The sequence below is a fragment of the Tenrec ecaudatus genome, chromosome 9 (genome assembly GCF_050624435.1).
Source record: "Tenrec ecaudatus isolate mTenEca1 chromosome 9, mTenEca1.hap1, whole genome shotgun sequence".
Lineage (NCBI taxonomy): Eukaryota > Metazoa > Chordata > Mammalia > Afrosoricida > Tenrecidae > Tenrec > Tenrec ecaudatus.
The window spans coordinates 6,656,696-6,677,733 of record NC_134538.1 but is presented as its reverse complement, the minus strand read 5'-3'; the positions used below and the strand labels follow the sequence as shown (position 1 = coordinate 6,677,733).

At 46.4% G+C, this 21,038-nt stretch overlaps 1 protein-coding gene across 1 annotated transcript in view; it reads right to left on the bottom strand.

The window, feature by feature from the left end:
• Positions 1-21,038, bottom strand: part of SV2B (synaptic vesicle glycoprotein 2B) — an 89,572-nt gene that overhangs the window by 52,904 nt on the left and 15,630 nt on the right. The window contains exons 2-3 of the mRNA XM_075558413.1: positions 1,954-2,134; positions 1,397-1,548 (exon numbers count right to left, since the gene is read on the bottom strand). Coding sequence (XP_075414528.1) covers positions 1,397-1,548; positions 1,954-2,134 — 333 coding nt within the window. The remainder of the gene's footprint in view (positions 1-1,396; positions 1,549-1,953; positions 2,135-21,038) is intronic.

The window sequence follows — 21,038 nt, the reverse complement described above, 5'->3', positions numbered from 1 at the left end:
ACCTATACTCCCTAGGCACTCCTGATGAGCTTCTGGGGTGCAGTTGTCTCTTCCACACTATTGGACTGGATCCTCGGTGACTGCAGAAATCTGAGAGCAAGGCCCAGACTCACAATCACTGGTTAACCCAGCTCTCGGTTCCCACTTAAAATGTTGTTGAAGGGGTCTAATAGGATTACACTCCTAGTGTAACTCAGGAGCCCTGTGGTGTCGTGGTTACTCACTGGGCTGCAATCCATATGGCTGGCAGTTCAAAACCACCAGCATCTCCTCAGGAGAAAGACGGCGCTTTCTACTCCCCTAAACAATTACAGTCTCTGAGTCAGCACTGATGGTGGTGAGTTTGGTCGGAGTGCACTCAGAAGGCATAATTAAAGAACTTAAAAATTCTTGCCGCTTCCCTACTTCCCTCTTTACAAAAGCAATAGTTCAAGTTACGGTTGCGAGGTCTCTACCTAGAGAAGCCAGCGTCTGCAGTTGCCCAGGATAATACAATTGTGCTGGCTGAAACAAGACCTTAGTCTGTAAGGGCCACTTTCCTCTCACATTTCTGCAGCCCAACAAGACGGATGACAAGCATGAGGATGGGATGTGCTTGCACAGAGGAGGAGAGGGCGGCAAAAGAGGCACTGATGGCCAAAGGCATGCTGAGAACCCTCTTCCAGCCCAACTTACCTGCTGCCTCCTCTGGGCTCCTACCCCCTCCCACTACGTTACCAACTGCTTTCAAATGGAGCCGCTAAGGCCTACTTGACTCATGGGGGCAGGGCTGGAACAAATGAAGGGTGTAGTCCTTTCAACTGAAAGCAGGGAAGGAGGAAACATGGGAAGATGGACGATTTATTGGGTGTCAAGTCCGTTATAGTAGAACTCCCCCATGGGGCTGTCGAGGATGTGACCTTCCTGAGAGCAGGTCTCCAGATTCTTTCCCTGGGAACTGTTGTGTGGGTTCGAACGGCCAAGCTTGTATTGAGTAATTGAGTCCTTAACCATTGCACCTTTGAGGCTATATTGAAAACACATAGAGTCGGCAAGTGAATTCCAGCTCACAGCAACCCTATCAGACTCTATGTTGATAAATACAGACGGTCACCTCGTTCTCTATGTGAACGGTCGCCAATCTTTCGGTTAACCACTCTGCTGTGGAAGGGCAGAAAAAAGGAAGAGAGGGAGAGATGTTCTAAATGAAGGGACAGGGAGTGAGGGTGACCAAGGCAGGTTGGTTGTATTGCTTCCAGAAAGATGTATGCATAAGCCATATGTCTGCTGTTGGAATTTCTCTAGAAACTTCCCGGTCTCCTACAGGAAGTGACTGTAAATATGAGGAATAAGTCTGAGGACAATAAAGTTTGTTTGGCTGCAGGGCCCCCGGGCAAATGTAAGGCAATGTACTCACCGTAGTGTGGAATGATGGTCCAGGCCATCACAGATGCGTAAATGCCCCCAGTCATCCAGAAGATGCCCAGCCAACTGAGGTGCTCCCCCCTCTTCTCCCGAGACAAGAACTCCGAAAAATAGGCAAACACAATTGGCAGTGCACCTCCAATCCTGCAAAAAGAAAACACCAGAAAGAATCACGCCATGTATGAGAAATTATCATAGCAGAAAGAAAGCTGCCCTATACTCCACCCTGAGAGCTCCCTGGTGAAATAACCCAATGATTTGAGGGGGGCCAAGTCTCCCACAAGACATGACGCTACTTTAGTAAACCAAGACTGCTGAGCAAAGACTGACCAGCAGGCAGCTCCTCACTGAATATTGGGGAAAAGTCTCAGGCTAGTTCAATCAGATCCACTGATTTTACAACCTTGCCCCTTTCTACGGTTTCACATCACTGTAGTTTGAAAGTGGACAGACAACTCAGTGCACGGTTGCTGCAGGTCCCACTTAGAGGTGACCCATTGAACTAGTGTCCCAATGATCTGGAAGGCCCACGACAAGCGGATTACATACCCTATTCCAGAGATGAGTCGGCAGAAGACGAAGGCTCCGTACCCTTGCACGAAGGAGGAGAGGGAGGCGAAAGAGGCATTGATGGCCAGAGACATGCTGAGAACCCTCTTCCTGCCCAACTTATCGGCCAGGCCCCCCAGGAGGAAGGCCCCCGCCATCATTCCTAGGTAGACTATCAGCCCTGGGAGGAGGGGAGAGGTGGGAGACAGAAAGCGAGGATTAGAGGTCATCCAGTGTTTTAGAAAAGCCCAATCTCATTATTACCTGTCCTCACAATCCCGGGTTACAGACATCAGAGGTGGAAGGTACCAGACGGATAGGGTAAATCAATGATGCTATTCAAATGTGACCTTCTCACAAAGTTCTTTTTTTAACAGCTTTACCAGATTCACACAGATTGACACGAACCAAAACAGAGCACACAGACCAAGAAGATGCTGTACTTTTATTCCTAAATCAGATCCGATTCTGCAGTTCATGCTACAGAAGTTCTCATGGGAGGGATTGTATGTGCATTTCTGGGATGAAAGTGTAGTAACGGATTTGGGAAGCACAGGAAAGGAAGAAAATGGTGCATGTCAAACACAGGGATTACCTTCACAAAAAAACACTAGGTTACCTTGTGCAGAAGCCACCTCATGTGTCTCCCTCTCCATGTGTCTCAGAGTAAACCTGTGTTCCAGAGGATTGTGAGTCACTGGGTTTTTCCTTCCCAGGTGCCTCTGTGGAACTCAACCTCCCCACCCTTCGGTTAGGAGCCGAGCACACCGACCATTTGTACCACCCAAGTTCAAGGCTTTATTAACCACCCAAGAAGGGCCAATCTCCAACAGATGCCTAGACTACTAAGTAGACCGTAGAAGAAAACAGAAATTGCACGTAATGACTACTTACCTTATGACACAATCAGTTTGGTTATCTACTATGGAAATGGATGGTTTTAGCCACACGATGGTGTTTGAACAAAGCCACAACCTCCCTAAACATGACAAAACCTCCAGGAGCAAATAGGTAATCTTTTATTACACTAAATATTCAGTGCTTGCCAATTGTCAACCATGTGCTAAATGGGCTACATATATTATGTCTTTATTACTACTGTGGTTACTGCAGACTGAATTGTGACCCCAAAGAGGTGTTGGAATCCCAACCCCCTAGATGAAGATGGAACAGGGGCTGGTGGTTTCAAACTGCAGACCTTGTGGTTAACAGCCCAACATGTAACCCCCTATGACATAGAGTTCAAATATATAGATATAGATATAGATGATATAGATATAGATATAGAGATAGAGATAGAGATAGAGATATACACACATATATATACACATACACACAAAATACTTGCCATTTCATATTTTACATGTACATTTCAGTAACATTCATTACGTTCTTCAAGCTGTGCACCACCCTCATGATCCACTTCCAAATTTCACCCATCCCTTTTAACAGAAATTCAGTGTCCTCTAATCAAAGACTCGCTTCCTGCACGTCTCTCTCTCACATCTGGCAACCATTAATAAATGTTGGTCTCTATCTATTTGCCTACTCTGTGTATCTTATGCAAGCGGTTACTGTTAGTTGCTTTAGAGTTGGCTTCAACCCACGTGTGTAATAACCGAAAAGCACTCTCCAGTCCTGGGCCGTCTTTTCATTATTCTAGCACTGTATCAGATACGATTCTGTTGTGATCCATGGGGCTCTCTTGCATTGGCTGATTTTCAGAAGGAGACCAGCGGCCCTTTTCACCAAGTCTGTCTTAATCTGGCTGATAGATTGGAGCCCTCACCTAACCCAACAGCACGACCAGAGTGCCTTTGTTACACACCCAAGATGTACTTTCTTAGGACAGCTCCTACTTGCGCGAGGGCTGAGTGATGACTCCCAGTCACTCCGTTGGGGGGAAAGGAGGTTACTTGCTCCAGTAAAGAGTGACAGCCTCAAAAAGTCTACATATGATATGACGACTGGAAGTAGGAATGGACTCAGTGGCACTGGGGGTGGGGTCAATGTAGCCACATCCACACCTCAGAATACCTGGTAGATCCATGTCCGCTATCTGTTGCATGCACGCACACACACACACACACACACACACACACACACACACACACACCAGGTATTCAACTCCGCTCTTCTTCATCAGAATCTGAAAGAGTAAGAAAGAGTAAGCTCTGTAACATCAACAAATAGCTCCTCTAAGTGTTTCTTAGGGAACCAGTCCACTACTGGTCTATTGCACGTGATGGGAAACCAATGTCCATCTGTAGACAGCTGGACATCCCTTGCAGAGGGGTAGTGGGGAGGAGATGAGTCACTCAGGGTTCAGTGTAGCAATAAGGAAACTCACAACCTTCCTCTAGTCCTTAAAGGCTTCTTCCCCCCAACTATCATGATCCCAATTCTACCTTGCAAACCCGGTTAGACCAGAGGATGCACAGCGGTACAGATGGGATCTGAAAACACAGGGAATCCAGGACAGATGAACCCCTCAGGACCAAGGGTGAGAGTGGCGATACTGGGAGGGAAGGGGGTGTAGAAAGAGGGAACCGATCTCGGGGATCTACATGTAACCTCCTCTCTGGGGGATAGGCAACAGGAAAATGGGTGAAGGGAGATGCCGGGCAGTGTAAGATAAGATAAAATAATAATTTATAAATTATTAAGAGTTTGAGAGGGAGGGGGAAGTGGTGAGGGGGGGTGAGGAAAATGAGCTGATTTGAGGAACCCAAGTAGAAGGCAAATTTTGAGACTGACGAGGGCAATAAATGTATAAGGGTGCTTGACACAATTGATGTATGTATAGATTGTGATAAGAGTTGCATGAGCCCCAATAAAATGATTTTTTTAAAAAGAACAACAGGGTCTAGACTACATCTGGGGCAGAAGCCCCTCCTTATAACAAGCACCTAGACTTTGAGGACTCGTTCACCATCGGATGATCAGCGGTCTCAGTGTTGTAGACTGAAATACAAGCTGGGTGTTTTATGAAAAAACAACCAAACAAAAACACTGGTGACCTGCCAGAGGAAACCAGCCTCCAACAACCGGTAGCCCAGAAAGCATAAATGTATGGCAATCATATATCAAGATTATAGTAGTCATAGAGGATAAGAAAGATAGGAGAGAGAATAAAAGAGTCATGACACATCTTATGCTCACCTCCGCTCCTCTGGATGGACCACCGGAACTGGGAGAAGTGAGAGCGAGCCTTTACTCTCTTGGGACATCTCTAGTTAGCCTAAGACATGCATACACAGTAGTCATATGTGTCACAAGGTGGGTGGTATCTACATTAAGGTCCCTGAGCTCACAGGTGAGGGAACCTCACACCTGCATTAGGGGGAAGGACAAGGGGGACTGGGTGTCATGGCAGGAAGAGAAAGCAAAAGGATCGTGTCTGCTTCTCTAGGGAGATACAATCAACAACATGCGCTCTCTAAGGCAGCCTGGCTGCTCAGGGCAGAATCGGTGGGAATGATTTTTGAAAGCAGGATCATGTACTTCAACTTTTCCTCTAACCAAAGAGGAGGCTCTCCTGCCGTGGAATACCAGCTTTCCAGATTCCCTCTGTAATGAGTGAGGAAATATAGTCCTCGCCCTATTTCCCGCACTGTTAGTTTCCCACAATGACCATCAAGTCCATGCCCACGCATGGCCCCTCTGTAGGGCAGGGCAGAACCGACCCTGAGTGTTTTTGAGACTGTAACGCGGTGGGAGTAGAAATCCCAAAGCCTCTGGTCTGCCTAAAGGCAATATTTACTCACTACTATTGGAATGTGGACACGCTGAAGCACTTAAAAAAAACCACGTTATTTCACAGAAACATACCTCGAATCTTTATTCTTCTCAGTAACTCATGATTTTGAGTTTCCCCTGGGATGGAATTAAAAGTCAAGCTCTCTGTCTCTTTCTAGCATGTCCATGTTGGTGTGAATGGCTGTGTGGGAGTGAAAGTAGTTCGTATGATTCCTCCATCGCTTAATGACATCCACCACAGGGCAGGGTGGGAGCATGCAAATAAGGTACAGAGGATTCCCAGCAGGGCATTGGTCAATTTTATCATTCTTCTGGATAGAAAGAGAGCCATCTCAGAAGCAGAAAAAGAGAGCAGGCCACTACCAGGAAGATAAAGGAATTGGGAAGGGGCACATCCATGGTCGCTGGATGGAGAGGTGGCAGAGGTGCAGCATCAAGTCCATGAGGTGGAGCAGAGAAGCAGCACAAAGGCCACAAGCCTTCCTGGTTCAGTGAACCAGTCGGTGTATCAGTGTATGTACCGATGGGCAGGAGGCTGGCTTGCAAAGTGGGATGCCTTTGCCCCAAAGGCACTTTACCATCACTAAAAGGAGCTTTGCAACACTTGACCAAGCAGGTCAGAAGCCAAAGGGACCACGTGACTGAAAGACTGAGGGCCAAAGAGAAACAGAACTCCTAGCATGGCTGAGGAGAGAGATTGTGGACAAAATAGCTGTATTCTTACTATTTTGTAACATGTTAGCTTCTCTAATACACCCCCATAATCTTGAGTAGCTCTGGGTAGCCATTCCAACATATTACCGAACCCAACAGAAAGGTAGAAGTGTCATGGAAGGAAAGCTCAGTGTCAAGGTTAGGGTAAAGAAGAAGGGAAGGTGGGGGCATGTCTGATCATAGGCATCACCCGGGGCAGATGTGGAGTTGGATTCTCCTTCTCCCTTGAGAAGCCAGATGAGGTCAAAGTTCCCACACCATTTCCTCAACCGCTTAAAAAGGAAGGAAGGAAAGCTCCTTAGAGCTGAGCAGAGCAGGCTCTCTGGATCCACTGAGACCGGCTTCTTGATCCAGAAAAGTAGGCACTGGTTAAACATGTGCTCTTCTTGGCCCTGAGGTTTCTCTGCAGACTTGGAAGATGCTCGGGGAAGTAGAATAGGAAGGCTCAGGAACCAAGAGGATTCTGTTTCTCCTTATATCACCAATTTTCCCAACCCACAGATTAGAAAATGGATTGAACAATTTCCCATTCTGTTGGGTCACTGACACTTGTGTTTGAGAAAATGAGTTAAGATTATGCAAACCTTCCCTAATAAATTGTTTTTTAAAAAGGATTATGCAAACCTATTCAATAACACGCGGCATACGGTATTGTAATAATGCGTAGTTCAATTTTTCCTTCCACATTATGAATTTATCTGCCTGGTCCAGCCCGATCAATCAAGGGATTTCAATATCTGTTCTCTGCAGACTTAGCCTAGACAGAGTATCAACCCTAGGGATATCTACCTTCCAGACAGACCTTACCTACCCAGGAGGGTACCTTAGAACCATCTTCTGTTCCCATGTCCCATGTCACCAAGAATGAATTTGGCCAGGGTACATGAGTGAACCTCACACTACAGCCTCTCTGTTATCTCACACATTTAATCAAGTTTACATGGCTGGCCCTTTGCCTGGTCCCAGGACTCCCATCTCTGTATAATTTCCTAGCAGCACGGATGCCCTCACCAAAGGCAAACTCTTGTCCAACCAGGCCCTCCCCAGGAAAGAACTGGCTTCTCCTGCTTACGAGTCTAACAACCAATCATGACTCTCGATAGTCATGAACCCCAAAGCTAGACAGCTTGCCCTGCTTCCCCTCCCTCCATAAAGACCCCTGGAATATCACCTAACTCCCACTAGAGTCTTCAACAGTTCCTTGTACCTAGCAATTGAGATTTCTAGAATCAGGATGGGGAGGAAACTTTTTCTTTTTTTCCAATTAGATCTGCTCAATCTCCAGCCTTCGTTGGCCTCTGTTTCGTCTACTGCTACTCCTTCCAAGTCCTTCCAGCACAGCACACAGCCAGTGAAAAGCCACGTGCTCTTCTGGTGATGTCTGGCCAAAAACCATCTGGGGATGGAAAGGAAGGCTTGGAGCGAGGGCAGAAGGGAGCAAAGGAGGGGAGAGGAGATGGAAGGAGGGATAGGGGGAGGGAGAGACAGGCCGGCAATGGGTTTTTCTTAGAAGTGCTAATAAGTGGCCAACCAGAGCAGGGAGGTCAGGTCCACTCAGCTCAACCTTTCTCCTCCTCCTCAGCTGATGCGTGCTGTCTGTATTAGAGTCACTGGGACAAGGAAAGTATCGTCTCAACCTCATTTCTCTCTCATTCTGGGAAGGAGGGAAGGAGGAATTCTGTTGCCATGGTAGCCAGCAAAGGAAGAGAAGCAGAAACGAAGGAAAACCTGGCCTTCTGACGTTCCACAGTGGCGATATCATACCGAAATGTAGAATGGACTTGGCCCACTTTGTGGGGAGGAAAGTGTGGCCCCTTTTCTGCACGTCTGGTCTACATAACTCCCAACAATTTCTCAGAAGTTTCCCACAGAAGTGGCGATGTGCTCGGACAAAGTGTCTTTGTGGACCTTATCTTGAGGTTGTCCCATTCCGTCGGAATAGAACGGGAGACCACCCGCCAAAATAAAATGACACCAAGAAGGTATACTCCATGTTTCAGGGACATTGATAAAGCTGTCACCGATCAGCTTAAAGAACCAGAAGGCTCACCTGCGGCGGATCAAACCCGCAGGCTGCATTGGGCTATTTATCTCATGACCTCATCTAAGAAAACTCCGCAGCCGACCTTCCCTGCTCCAACCAGCATGCTGCTCGCCACTAATTTGTTCCCTAGTTCGGTAAACGGGTCTCTATTTACAAAGCAGCGGACATGGCACTGCAGGTCTCCCAAGGCTGGAAAAGGGAGATGGAGCTTCCACTTGGCTCTTCTTCCCTTGAGATCCTTTCATTTGGAGCCCGGCCACCAAGGTGAGAAGAAACACTAGACCAAGAGTCCTCAAACTATTTAAACAGGAGGTCAGTTCACTGTCCCTCAGATCCGTTGGAGGGCCGGACTATAGTTTTAAAAACAAACTATGAACAAATTCCTATGCACACTGCATCTATCTTATTTTGAAGTAGAAAACAAAATGGGGCAAAAACACCCAGCGGGCCAGATAGATGTCCTCAGTGGGCCGCATGTGGCCCGCGGGCCGTAGTTTGAGGACCCCTGCTCTTGACAAATGAAGACGTCATAGGTAGGTGTTTCAGCCACAGCCCCACTGAGGACCCCGTTGATACTAGCAACAGCCACCAGGCATCAGCCACTAGACAGGTGTGTGAGCAAGTCTCGAAATGACTCCACCCCGAGTCTTCAGGACCCCGACCAAACACATAATAGAAGTAAGGAGCTGCGAAGGTCAAGTACTGCCCTTCATGCAGACTCATGAACAAAATAAACAGTGCTGGCTTTAAACTACAATCATTACATAGCAATAGGTAACTAGACAGAGAATATTTGTCAAACTTATAGAACCTGATATATCATATAATAATAGCCAACTAGCAAAGCCCTGAGGGGGTTATCTGTTCTGGATTCCCCGTGTTTCAAGCTCTTATCCGCACCAGTATACATGTTCTGGTATAGCCAGATTTGTAAGAATTGGAGTCATGATAGTGGGGGGGGGGGGCGAAGCATTAAAGAACTAGAGGAAGGTTGTGTGTTTTGTCGGTGCTATACTGCATCTTGACTGGCTCTTCGCTTCCTTGTGGTCCTTCTGACAGGGGTGTCCAATTGTCTACTGATGGGCTTTGGGTCTCCACTCTGCCCTCCCCCTCATTCCCAGTGATACGGTTTTTGTTTGTTTGTTTTGTTTTGGGTCTTTGATGCCTGATACCTGATCCCATTGACACCTCGTGATCACACAGGCTGGTGTGCTTCTTCCATGTGGGCTTTGTTGCTTCTGAGCCAGATGGACACTTGTTTATCTTCAAGCCTTTAAGACACCAGATGCTAGGTCTTTTGCTTTGTCTTTTGATAACCGGGCACCATCAGCTTTCTTCACCACATTTGCTTATGCACCCATTTTGTCTTCAGTGATTGTGTCAGGGAAGGTGAGCATCACAGAGTGCCATGTTAGTAGAACAAACTGTTCTTACATTGAGGGAGTACTTGAGTGGAAACCCAATGTCTATCTGCTGCTGTGATACTTTATATTTATTTATAACTATAAATACTTTATAAATATATGTACATATATTCCCCTATCATTATATAAAAATATACTTACATATATACATGCATGTATATAGACCTCTATAAATGTCCTTTGCCTCCCAGTTCTTTCCTCTATTTCCTTTTCCTTTATTCCTGTCCCACGATCATGTTCGGCCTTCATTCAGGTTTTGGTAATTCCTCTCAGCTACACTGCCTTGATTGAGCCCTCCTTGCCATCAATTTGAGATCACTTATTCTTCCCTTGTCCCTGGGTTTGATGGCACCTCATCTCCTTTCCCTCCCCTCCCCTCTCCCGTTTCCCCCTCCAGAATCATTGGTCCCATTGTTCTCTTCTCTGGATTGTTCATCCGGTTTATCTTGTCCAGAAAGACATGCATAGACAATAATGTGTGCAAAACCAAAGCAAAGCAGATCATTAAAATAAATGAGTGAATGAATAAACCAATAACAGCTAATACAACAAAACAAAAGAAAGGAAGAAAGAGTAAAAATTGAAAAGCCCTTAAACAGTTCCAGGTCTGTCCGTTGACCTTTATGATGAGTATTTTCCAGTGGAGTCGGCTGGGGTGCCACGCCCTGGACCATACATATTTTGTCAGTCATTCACCCTAACTAAAATCTTTTTTAAAATAATTTTAATTGGGGGTCAGGGGGCAGAATTAAAGGAGTAGATCAGAGATCTACTTTCTGCCAGGCAACCTCTACATTGCTGACCTCGGCCCCCTTTTAACGAAAACACTAAACCAGTCCCCTCAGAGCAACCCTAGAGGACAGGGGAGAACTGCTCCGTAGGGGGCTTGAGGCTGTAAACGGGTGGGAGCAGAGAGTCTCAGTATTCGCCGTCTGAGCATCTGGTGGGTTTGAACCATCAACCTTCAGTGCGCAGCCCCGGGAGTATCCCGCAGCACCACCAGAACAACACTCGCTCACTCACTCATTGCTGTCCAGTTGAGGCCAACTCCGTAGCCACCCAATAGGACACAGTAGAAGTCTCCTTGTAGGTTTTCCAGACTGTAAGTCTTCCCGGGAGTAGAAAGCCTCATCTTTCTCCCCCAGATCAGCTGGTGATTTTGAACTGTTGACCTTGCAGTTAGCAGCCCAACGTGTAATCCACTGCATCACGAGAGCACTGAATAAAAGTTTGTTTTTCTGGCCAATGGCCCATTTCCAAGTGCCACACTAGTGAGGGGTACACCCTTCCTCCTGTCAACACAGGGGGAATGTGAGGGCAGACGGAGCCGGGCCTTGGGTTGTAAAGGGCCAGTCACTGGTTGTGTGATTGGAAGAAAAGTCGCCAACCTTCTCAGGGCCTTTCAGCTTCACTTAGAAACTGATTAATGAACTCAATAATTTCTGAGAGGCTTTCCCTGTGCTTTATTCATCCATCCATGACAATCACAAAACATTCTATGAATCCCTCAGATCAAAGAGATTCTGGTTTAAAAGATAAACCCAGACACACTTAGGTCCCCAGGTTGACCAGAGGAGCAGGAGCATTGACGGTGCCCCAGTAGAGCTGAGCTTGCATTTGAGAAAGGGCTGAGTAATACAGGAGCTGACTTAATCTTTTGTAAAGAGCGATCAGCCTTTTATTCCACTGTGCTTGTCCCTGGGACTTAACCTCCCCACTCACCCATCTGTGTTTGCTCGCAGGTCTCCTGATCAGAAAATGCAGGGCAATCCTTTCATCCTTAGGTTTTTCCTCCTAGATGCTCGGAAATACCTCCCGCCCTCTTGGGGGACCTGACTCACCACGTTCATCAACTGACTACTGAACCTCAAGTGGTCTTGTGTTCATTTATTCAAAGAGCTGTTTCGTCTTGTTCTGAAAGTAGTCAAAATTATGAAATAAGTAACAATAGGAAGTTCCCCAAGGAAGAAGATATTCATAGGCAAATCATAAAGCTGAGAATGTTATCCGTTTCTGTCGAGTCAATTCCAATTCCTGTGAGGCAGCAGGCTCCACGTGGCGCAGCAGAAACTGGCCCCTAGGGTTTCCAGCAGCTGTGATCTTCCACAAGTAGGCCTCAAATTACCAACCTTCTGGTTCTTAGTCCAGCACCTAACCATTGCACCACCTGGGGACTCCTTGGAAAGCATGCACCCAGACCACGTGTTCCGTAAACCACCATGGGACTCTAGTAGCATAATGAGTTATGGGGCTGGTAACGCAACATCAGCAGTTTGAAAACACCAGCTCTGTGGGAGAAAAGTGAGGCTTGTCACCCAAGTAAAGGGTTATGGTATTGGAAGCCCACAGGGGCAGTTCTACCCCGTCCCATCATGTCCCTGTGCGTCAGGATAGCCTCCATGGCAGCGAGTTTCGGCCACAGGTGGCCAGTGACCAAAAGAGGCATGGAGGCCGGCATTTAGAACCATAGCAATATGCATTGGGCCAGAAATTACGGGATTGTCTGTCAGCTCCAAAGCAACCCTTTTTCAACCTTTTCCACCAAGGACACGTTGGTTGGCCGGTTGCTCCCCCGGGTAAGACCTTGCCAATCGTGCGCACTGGAAGGAGGCTTCCCAGTTGGGAGAGGAAGAAAAGACTTGTCTTTCAGTTCCCATCACCTCGGCCCTAGGAAACGTCCTCACCTGGGCCGCAGCAATGCTTTCCATGGTAGGGGCGATGATAAACTCTCAATTCCCTAAGCCCCGCACAATCAGCTGCCCCTGTCTCCCACACCTGCACCCGCTAGGGGCCTGAGTTTCAGCCCCCTGGGGCCTGCTCTCTGAGCTGCAGTGAGAGTAACCAAAGCCTCAGCACTAGGGATGGAGGTTGTTCCTTGCAGTCACTGCTTCCAGGATATTTTTTAATAAACATTTTAGCTATCCAGTTGTTATCTTTTGTTTGTTTTTAAGGCAACCCTATGTGTTACAGAATAAAACTGCCCACTGGGGTTTTCTTGGCTGTAATCTTTACAGGAGCAGATCGCCCAGCCTTTCTTCCATGGTCTCCCTGAGTGGATTTGAACTGCCAATCTTTTCGTTCATTGGTTGAGCAGAAACTATATGTGCCACCCACAGGGTAGTCATGTCAGAATTGACTGATAGGCAATGGGTTTGCTTTCTTTTGTTCCATACGTTTATTTGGGTTCAAGTAACTGGTGTGATTGCTAGCTCCTGATTGAACTGGAATTGATAAATGAATTGATCGATCTTGGTGATTTAGACATTGAAGGCACTTCCTCAGCTTTACAAGACGAGGAGTCCACGATCGGAGAAGTCTGCTCTCTGTCCTGGCTCCACACCTGGGACATTTGCTTAGCTTCACGGTTCAGGTCGAAGGAGATACTAGAGAGAGCAAGAAGTCCTCACTTCTCTCTCTCTCTCTCTCTCTCTCTCTCTCTCTCTCTCTCTCTCTGAAGGCTATGAAAGGTAGAAAAGAGGGGAAATTAGTTTCCTGATCCAAGAAGAGATTATGAAATTAATAATGTCTCTGAAACTCTTTGTTATTAAACTCATTTAAACCTGTCTTTGCATCCCCTTACAGAAGGGCCGTGGGGAGGAGATGAGCCAGTCAGGATGCAGTGTAGCAACGATGAAGCATACAACTTTCCTCTACTTGTTTAATGCTTCCTCCCCCACACTATCATGATCCCAATTCTACTATACAAATCCGGCTAGACCAGAGGATGTACACTGGTACAGATAGGAACTGGAAACACAGGGAATCCAGGACAGATGATCCCTTCAGGGCCAGTGGTGAGAGTGGTGATACTGGGAGGGTGGAGGGAAGGTGAGGGAGAAAGGGGGAACCGATGACAAGGATCTACATATAGCCTCCTCCCTGAGGGATAGACAACAGAAAAGTGGGTGAAGGGAAATGTCGGACAGTGAAAGATATGACAAAATAATAATAATGTATGAATTATCCAGGGTTCATGAGGGAGTGGGGAGGGAGAGGGAAAACATGAGGAGCTGATACCAAGGCTCAAGCAGAAAGCAAATGTTTTGAGAATGATGATGGCAACAAATGTACAAATGTGCTTCACACAATGGATGGATGTATGGATTATGGTAAGAGTTGTACGAGCGCCTGTGTTTCCTTTCACTTTCCTCTTGTCCCACTATCATGCTCAGCTTTCATTTGGGTTTCAGTAATTTCTCTCGGTTACCTTGCCCTTGCTGAATTCCTACCAGGCCTCTCACACCTCCTTGCCACTGATTTTGGATCTCTTGTTGCTCCCTTGTCCCTGGGTTGGTCAGCACCACCTCCTTACCCCCTCCTCCCCTTCCCCCGTGTCCCCCCAGAACCATTGGTCCCGTTGTTTTCTCCTCCAGACTATTAATACAGTCTCTTATCTAGATAGATCTGTACAGATAATATGCACCAAAAATCAAGCCACAGCAAGATAGCGAGAACACAGTGATGACAACAAAAAAGGAAACCAATTACCCATAAAAGAATAAATTAATTAAAAGGAAAAAAATAGTTGTACGAGCCCCAATAAAATGATTTTATAAAAACCTGTCTCTAGCAGAAGAAATTAAGGCAATAAATGTTGGTGGTCAGAGCACAGCAGGGTTATAAAAAATTGCTATAGAGCAACTAGTTTGAAAACGAGAAAGTCTTATCATCTTTAATTCTCTGAAACCCACAGTGGCCCTTCTACTCTGTCCTGTAGGGTTGCTATGAGACAGAACCGACTTGGTCGTTGTCAAGCCAATCCTGGCTTGTAGCAACGGACCTCTAGGACAGAGCAGAGCTGCTCCACAGGGTCTCCAAGGTCTGAATTGTGACCAGAGCGGAAAGTCTCATCTCTCCCCCACAGAGCGACCTTGCAGGTCCATGTGCCACCAGGACTCCTCGCCAGTCCTGGTGGATGATAGATGCCAGGAAAGCAAGAGACTGGTCTTTGGAGTGAGACAGGCTGGGCTGAAGCCCTGGATTCATCATTGATCAACAGCGTGATCTTGGGCAAACCACGTACCATCCATAATCCCTGTGCCTTCAGTGTAAATGCAGATAATCATGCTCATCTTGTGGAATTATGAGAATTATGAGAGAGTGGATTGAAGCTGTCTAGCAGAAAGCTTAACACTTCTGTGTCAATTATTAACTGTGTAAATGCACAGTTAATAATTGCTGTTATTGTCATTAGTAGTGCAGCTTACAATGAACCATGACGTTAGAAACCTACAGGGTTAGTAAAGTGAAAATAAGCTGAAAAAAATTTTCAAATCAAGCCAGCCACATATTAAAGGGTTCCTGAGGAAAGAGGAGACAGGGTAGCACAAGAGTCTCTGATTTACAATCAGACCCTTTGAACGGACCTCAACTTTTCGGGTGGAGCCAGGCTCTCTTAAAGGGGCTTACCATTCCTAAAATATTTTTCAAGTTTTCTTAACAAGATTTTAAAAACAAAACTTTTTTTAATTTTTAGTTGGGGGTGGGTGGATGGGAGTGGGGTGTAGGAGCTAACACTTCTTCAAGGGTAAATCAAAACGGATTGCTAATTGGGTTTTAGTTCATACACGTGTGTATTAAAGAGCAAAGGTGTCACCTGGAAGACTAATGAGGGCCTGGCCCAGGCCATAGTGTTCCCATGACCTCACACACACGGGGAAGCTGAACAACGGCCAAGGCAGATCAGAGAAGAACCGGTGCCCTTGGACTAAGGTGGTGATAAAGAACATGGGCTACACGGTGGACTGTCAGACAAATGACCAAATTTGTCATGGAAGAAGTACTTCCAGAACATTCCTTGGGAGCAAGGATGTACAGGCTTCATCTCACATTGTGTGGACGTGTTATCAGGAGGGACCAGTCCCTGGAGAAGGGCATCATGCTCGGAAAAGTAAAAGGTCCGAGACAAAGAGGAAGACTCTGGAGAAAGTAAGCTGTCACAGGGGCTGCAACAATGCAACCAATGTGAGATGGAATCAGAAGCATCTGGAGGTAGATCAGGACACCGTGAGTCAGAGCTGGCTCTACAGCACCAAACAGCACCAACCGCTCAGAGACGGCTGCTGGTGGCACGCTGTAGTCTTCTCTGCAGGTATCTGCATGCATGCAACCACATACTGATTCACGTGCTTCGGACCATTCTGTATTTGAAGTTTCATTGATTCATTTTTTTCCACTCGAGAAATAGCTAAATAACTCAGCAGAAGCAACTCTGCGTTTTTTCTTATCTGCATTTTTGGTTACTGGCTGATTTTTTTTTTTTAATGAATCATGTACCAAGGGCTCAAATAGAAAGCAAATGTTTTGAGAACGACGATGACAACAAATGTACAAATGTGCTTGATACAATGGATGGATGGAAGAATTGTGATAAGAGTTGTAATAGCCCCCAATAAAATGTTTGGTTTTTTTTAAGGAATCATGAGGTCAACGCAAATAGAGGGGTTCGATGTTCTTGAGAGACACAGGGACAAATATTCTTCCAGAAAGGTGGCACATACCAAAGCGTCTAAAACTGCTTTCCAAACAGAAAAAACAGACCCTCTTGGCACCTGTAGCAGCAGGGTAAGGAAAACCATGGATGTTAAACCAAACAGCGCTCTTAGCTGCCTTTGAGTCGGCCCCAACCATGGCAACCCCAGCATCACAAAACAAAGTGGTTCCCTGCCCTGAACCAGGTACCTGCTATACAGTGGTGGCCCATGGGGTTTTCACGGGCTAATCTTCAGAAGTAGCTGACCAGGCCTTTCCTCCTAATTCATCTTAGTGTGGAAGCGCCTCTGAAACTGTTCATCTCATAGCAACATGCCAGGAATTCACACACAGACAGGTGGTGACGGATGCATGCGGTACCTTGGCTAAGGATGGAAACGGAGTCTCCTGCATGGGCGCCACCAGGCCTTTCTCCCAAGGGCATAGAGTGGTTGGGTGGAAGGAGGGGACAGCTGGACCGTTGATCTTCTTTCCTGCTGGTGGTTGCTAGGTGCCATCGGGTCTGTTGCTCATAGCAACCTCTGTCCCAGAGAATGGAACCCTGCCCAGTCCTGCAACATGCTCACAATTGCTTTATTTGAGCCTATTGTTTAACCGACTCATCAATCCAGCTCCTCATGGGCCTTCCTCTTCTGCACTGACCCTCTATTTTACTGAGCATGATGTTCTTTTCCAGGGACTGGTCTCTCCTTGTGGGAAACAGAAGGATTTCTCCCAAGGTGTCTCCCCCAAATATATGTCAAACTTAGCTGCTTGCGAATGACTATACACTTGGAGGTCATCAGGAATAGATCAGGGGTCATTCTCCCTAAGGGCTATCAGCCATCCAGAGCAAGCAGACACCACTGTTTATCCCACGAGTAGGGCCTACTCCCTTCTGATAAGGACTATTTCCTTGTAGGAGACCCCAGAGAGGTGAAGCCCACCCAAGGGTGGCCAAGGTGAGGCTGTCATCATGAATCTAGGGTCACCCATCTTGTCACATGTTTGCCTCTAGTCCCTCCCCTTCCTATCATGTGTACAGCCCTAGCTCATCCCCTTCCTGTTACCCCTATGCCCATTGTACATCCCCTTCCTATAACGTGTATGCCTATTGTCCTACCCCTTCCTGTGACATACAGTTACCTGCAATCACGCCCCCCAAAGTAGATACAACCCTTGGTTAGCAATAAATGGGGTCCTCAGGCCTCCTTCCGGGTCTCCAGCGGGCTATCAGGTCTCCGTCCCATTTTGCTTCGGTCCAGCTGTGCGCTGACCTGGCTGGTAAGATTATGGCCACCCAGGAGGTGAGCATGCTACCATGAAGTGTGTCCGACTCCATTGTTTGACTCTCTCTTCTATCTCTCATGCTCTCGATCACTTTCATATAATATTTATATATCTCAACCGTACAATTGTGCTTACTGAACTCATGATTAGTGGTGGGGGGCTGGCACCTCCTCCCACCGCATCTCCTGATAGCATATCCCAAGTAAGTAAGAAGAAATCTTGTCAGTCCACCCTCTCAAGAACTTTCTGCGTGTACATCCTCCAAGATTGATAGAAATTAAACGCATTGATTTTTCTCAGCAGATTTCTGAACCCCCTTCTCCTGCAATGACTCAAATCTTTCCTGGACTGTCGGCGTGGGCTTTGAGGAAGGAAAAAAAGCAGCTTCTTCCAACTAAACTTTTTGATTTACAAACCATTATGGTCTTCTCCTATTCCATTTTTTATTAGTCAACCAAATATCCCTCCTGCCTTCCCGAAGGACAGCATTCCCTTCTATGAGGGTCTGTCATTGACTTATGCCTGGGGCAGTGAATTGCTAACAACTTCACTTACAGTGGGACACCCCGGAGCAGCTTCTTTGTGTGTGTTACCTTGGCTACATGGAAACTTCTGAGATAAAGAAACATTTACTTTTGGACCTAGGTGTTTGGTACATTGCAGACTTGGCTTGGCGTCCTTGGTCTGGTGACCACCATCTGACAACACCCGTGTTCGATTTTCCTCGTCCTTTATTGGATTCAATAAATTCAGGTGGATGAGCCTCTGGAAGTAGAATGACATTCTCACTGTACAGCAGTCTTTCCTAAAGGCCACATGTTGTTATTATTGTCCATTGCTGTCCAGTCAGTCCTGACTCGTGGGAATCTTTTGGACAATAGAGCAGAGCACTGCTTGGTCTTGTGACATCTTAGGGACCTTAGGATGCTTGAGACCACTTGTTGCTGCCACTGTGTATTTTCAGTCATCTTCCAAACTACGCCACTCAACTTCCAGCACTATGCCAAACAATATTCGGTTATGACCCATCAGATTTTCATTGGCTGCCTTCCAGAAGAGTACCAAACCTTCTTCCTGTTTTGTTTTAATCAGAAGCCCTGCTGGATCCTGCCCCCACTCCCCCATCAGGAGGGACCCTACTGATATTTGAAACATTGTGGAATAGCTTCTAGTGTCACAGCGACGTGCCAGCCAGCAACGTGTGCCAACTGACCAGCGGAAATCACGCAGGTGTTTGAGATGAGAGGAAGGGGCAAGGAAACTCCCACTGAAGCCTCTGCCATGTGTCAGACCCAGGGCACCAGTGAGCCTCTGGCCCTTGAGTGCTTACACTAGCCCCAGCAAAACGGCCACTTGTCCTTTCTCTTCATCGTCCTCCAGACTACCAGAGAGGGACATTCCGGCGATGCTGTGAGTCCCGAACTTGTTTTATTGCCTTATTGCCACACCACAGACATGCAGAAAAGCCAAGTGTCCTGTTGGTACCTAGTGCCCAGAATGACTGCAGATGAGGCAGTGCCCCTAATACCAGTGGAGGTTTGACAACTCTGATGGATTGTGGGGATCTTTAGATCCAATTATCACGCAGGCAAGAAGGCAGGGCTATCTCAACTATCTCCATCAAGATCAAGTTGTGGCTGTCATTGAGGTCATTTCTAGAGGGGTAGAACCAGGTATATAATCAGATCTTAGCCCAATTCAGGGGGATCACAGTAAGGTCAATTGTGGATCTGATGAGTCTAGAAGTGAAGTCAAAGTCTTACAAGCAAATTTACTGTTTGCTACGTGTTAATGCGTCTGGGAGAGGGCCATAGACATGAATCAGTCCCAGCTCACTGCTTTAAAAAAAAACAAACAAACTCACAAACCAAAGGAGAACTGAAAAAAAGGACATGGTAGAGTCAAGACGGGCCAGAAAGAAACACATCAAGAACCCCAGCAAGTTGGTGCTGGGAAGAGGGTGGAGTTGAGTCTGACTCTGAGCATAAGCTGATGGTCCAGGGTATGAGGAGGCAGGAAGGCGTCCCTTTACTCCGAGGGATCAGAAGAAGTCAAATCTATGACCTGGGTGACCTTAGAGCATCTAGAACTTAGATGGCTTTCTGGTGTAATGACCCTGAGTGGACTGTGGCCTTCCAGAGCATAATATCACATGTTATGCTGCAGTTGACTTACAGGTGGACTAGAAAGGATTCTCTCTACCTCTGAGCACACCTAGATACTTGAACTCTTAGCCAAGGGAGTGGGATTTATAATATGCTTCCTAAAAATCTGAAATTCCTCTAGTGGTCCCAGGGTCAATTTTTTTTACAGATGGTTTCAATATAATCACTGCTACATCTGTCTGGCTTGACTACACATGGAAACCCCACTAAAACGTCTGTCTTGAACTTTCCCAAAGTGTGGATTTCTCACACCTGTCTGAGCGGCTCACTAAGCACTAGGGCCCGTGTGCAAATAAGAGGATGCCTGAGGCTCTCGTGCCAGATGTCTGTTGGGTCCCTACAGCCTGCCCGGACACTCTGTTCTTGCTCTACTTTGTCATTTGCATTTAAGTAAAAACAGGGCATGCTCAGTGGGCACCTGTAAGTCCTTTTGTAAGAGCCATCATAATGCCACTACATTGATTCCAGACCAGTACCCTCTGAGCCCAAATCAGACACCTATAGACGTCAAGCCGCTAATACAGGAAACTGGAGTCCGCATGCTCTGGCTAAAGGCAATCACTGCCCTCTAATGCCAGCTAATCACTGTCCTGTAGAATAGAGACCGTATTGTTACATGTTCAACAGTTCTCAGAAATAGGAATTTTTAATAAGATTCTCTTTTTAAACTTTTTATTTCCTCTGGAGGTACTTCAAGTGGATTGAATCCACCTTAAAAAAACATTAGTAAAAAAAGATCAAAAGGAAATTGGTAAAAAAAAAACAACCATTACTAAAAATTGTAAAAAAAAACTATTAGTAAAAATATATATATTTGCATTTTTAAAGAAATAAATATACCTCATGGATGAACTCTCTTAATTTTCCTAAGCCTGTGGCAAATTACTGTTAAACTATTATTTACTTCTTTATCAAATATTGAGTATGCTCTTCTTGACTTGTCTTGGGTGCTCCCAAAGTGAAGATTTCTCCCACAGATTGTTGGTTCCATCAGCACTCAAGGCCATATATAAACAAGATGACTATGGAGCTTTGTGCGGGATGTCTTTCGGGACCTCAATGCTTACCTAGCCTCTCTTTCTTTTGGCCTTTCTTCCATCTCTAATATTCTTGTTTGTAGATCTTTGCACAATTAGCTTCTTCTCCTACATTAAGCCTAGTCAGAGAAGCTGTCCCATTCACAATAGCCTCTGCCCACAACAGGAGGCGTCATAAACA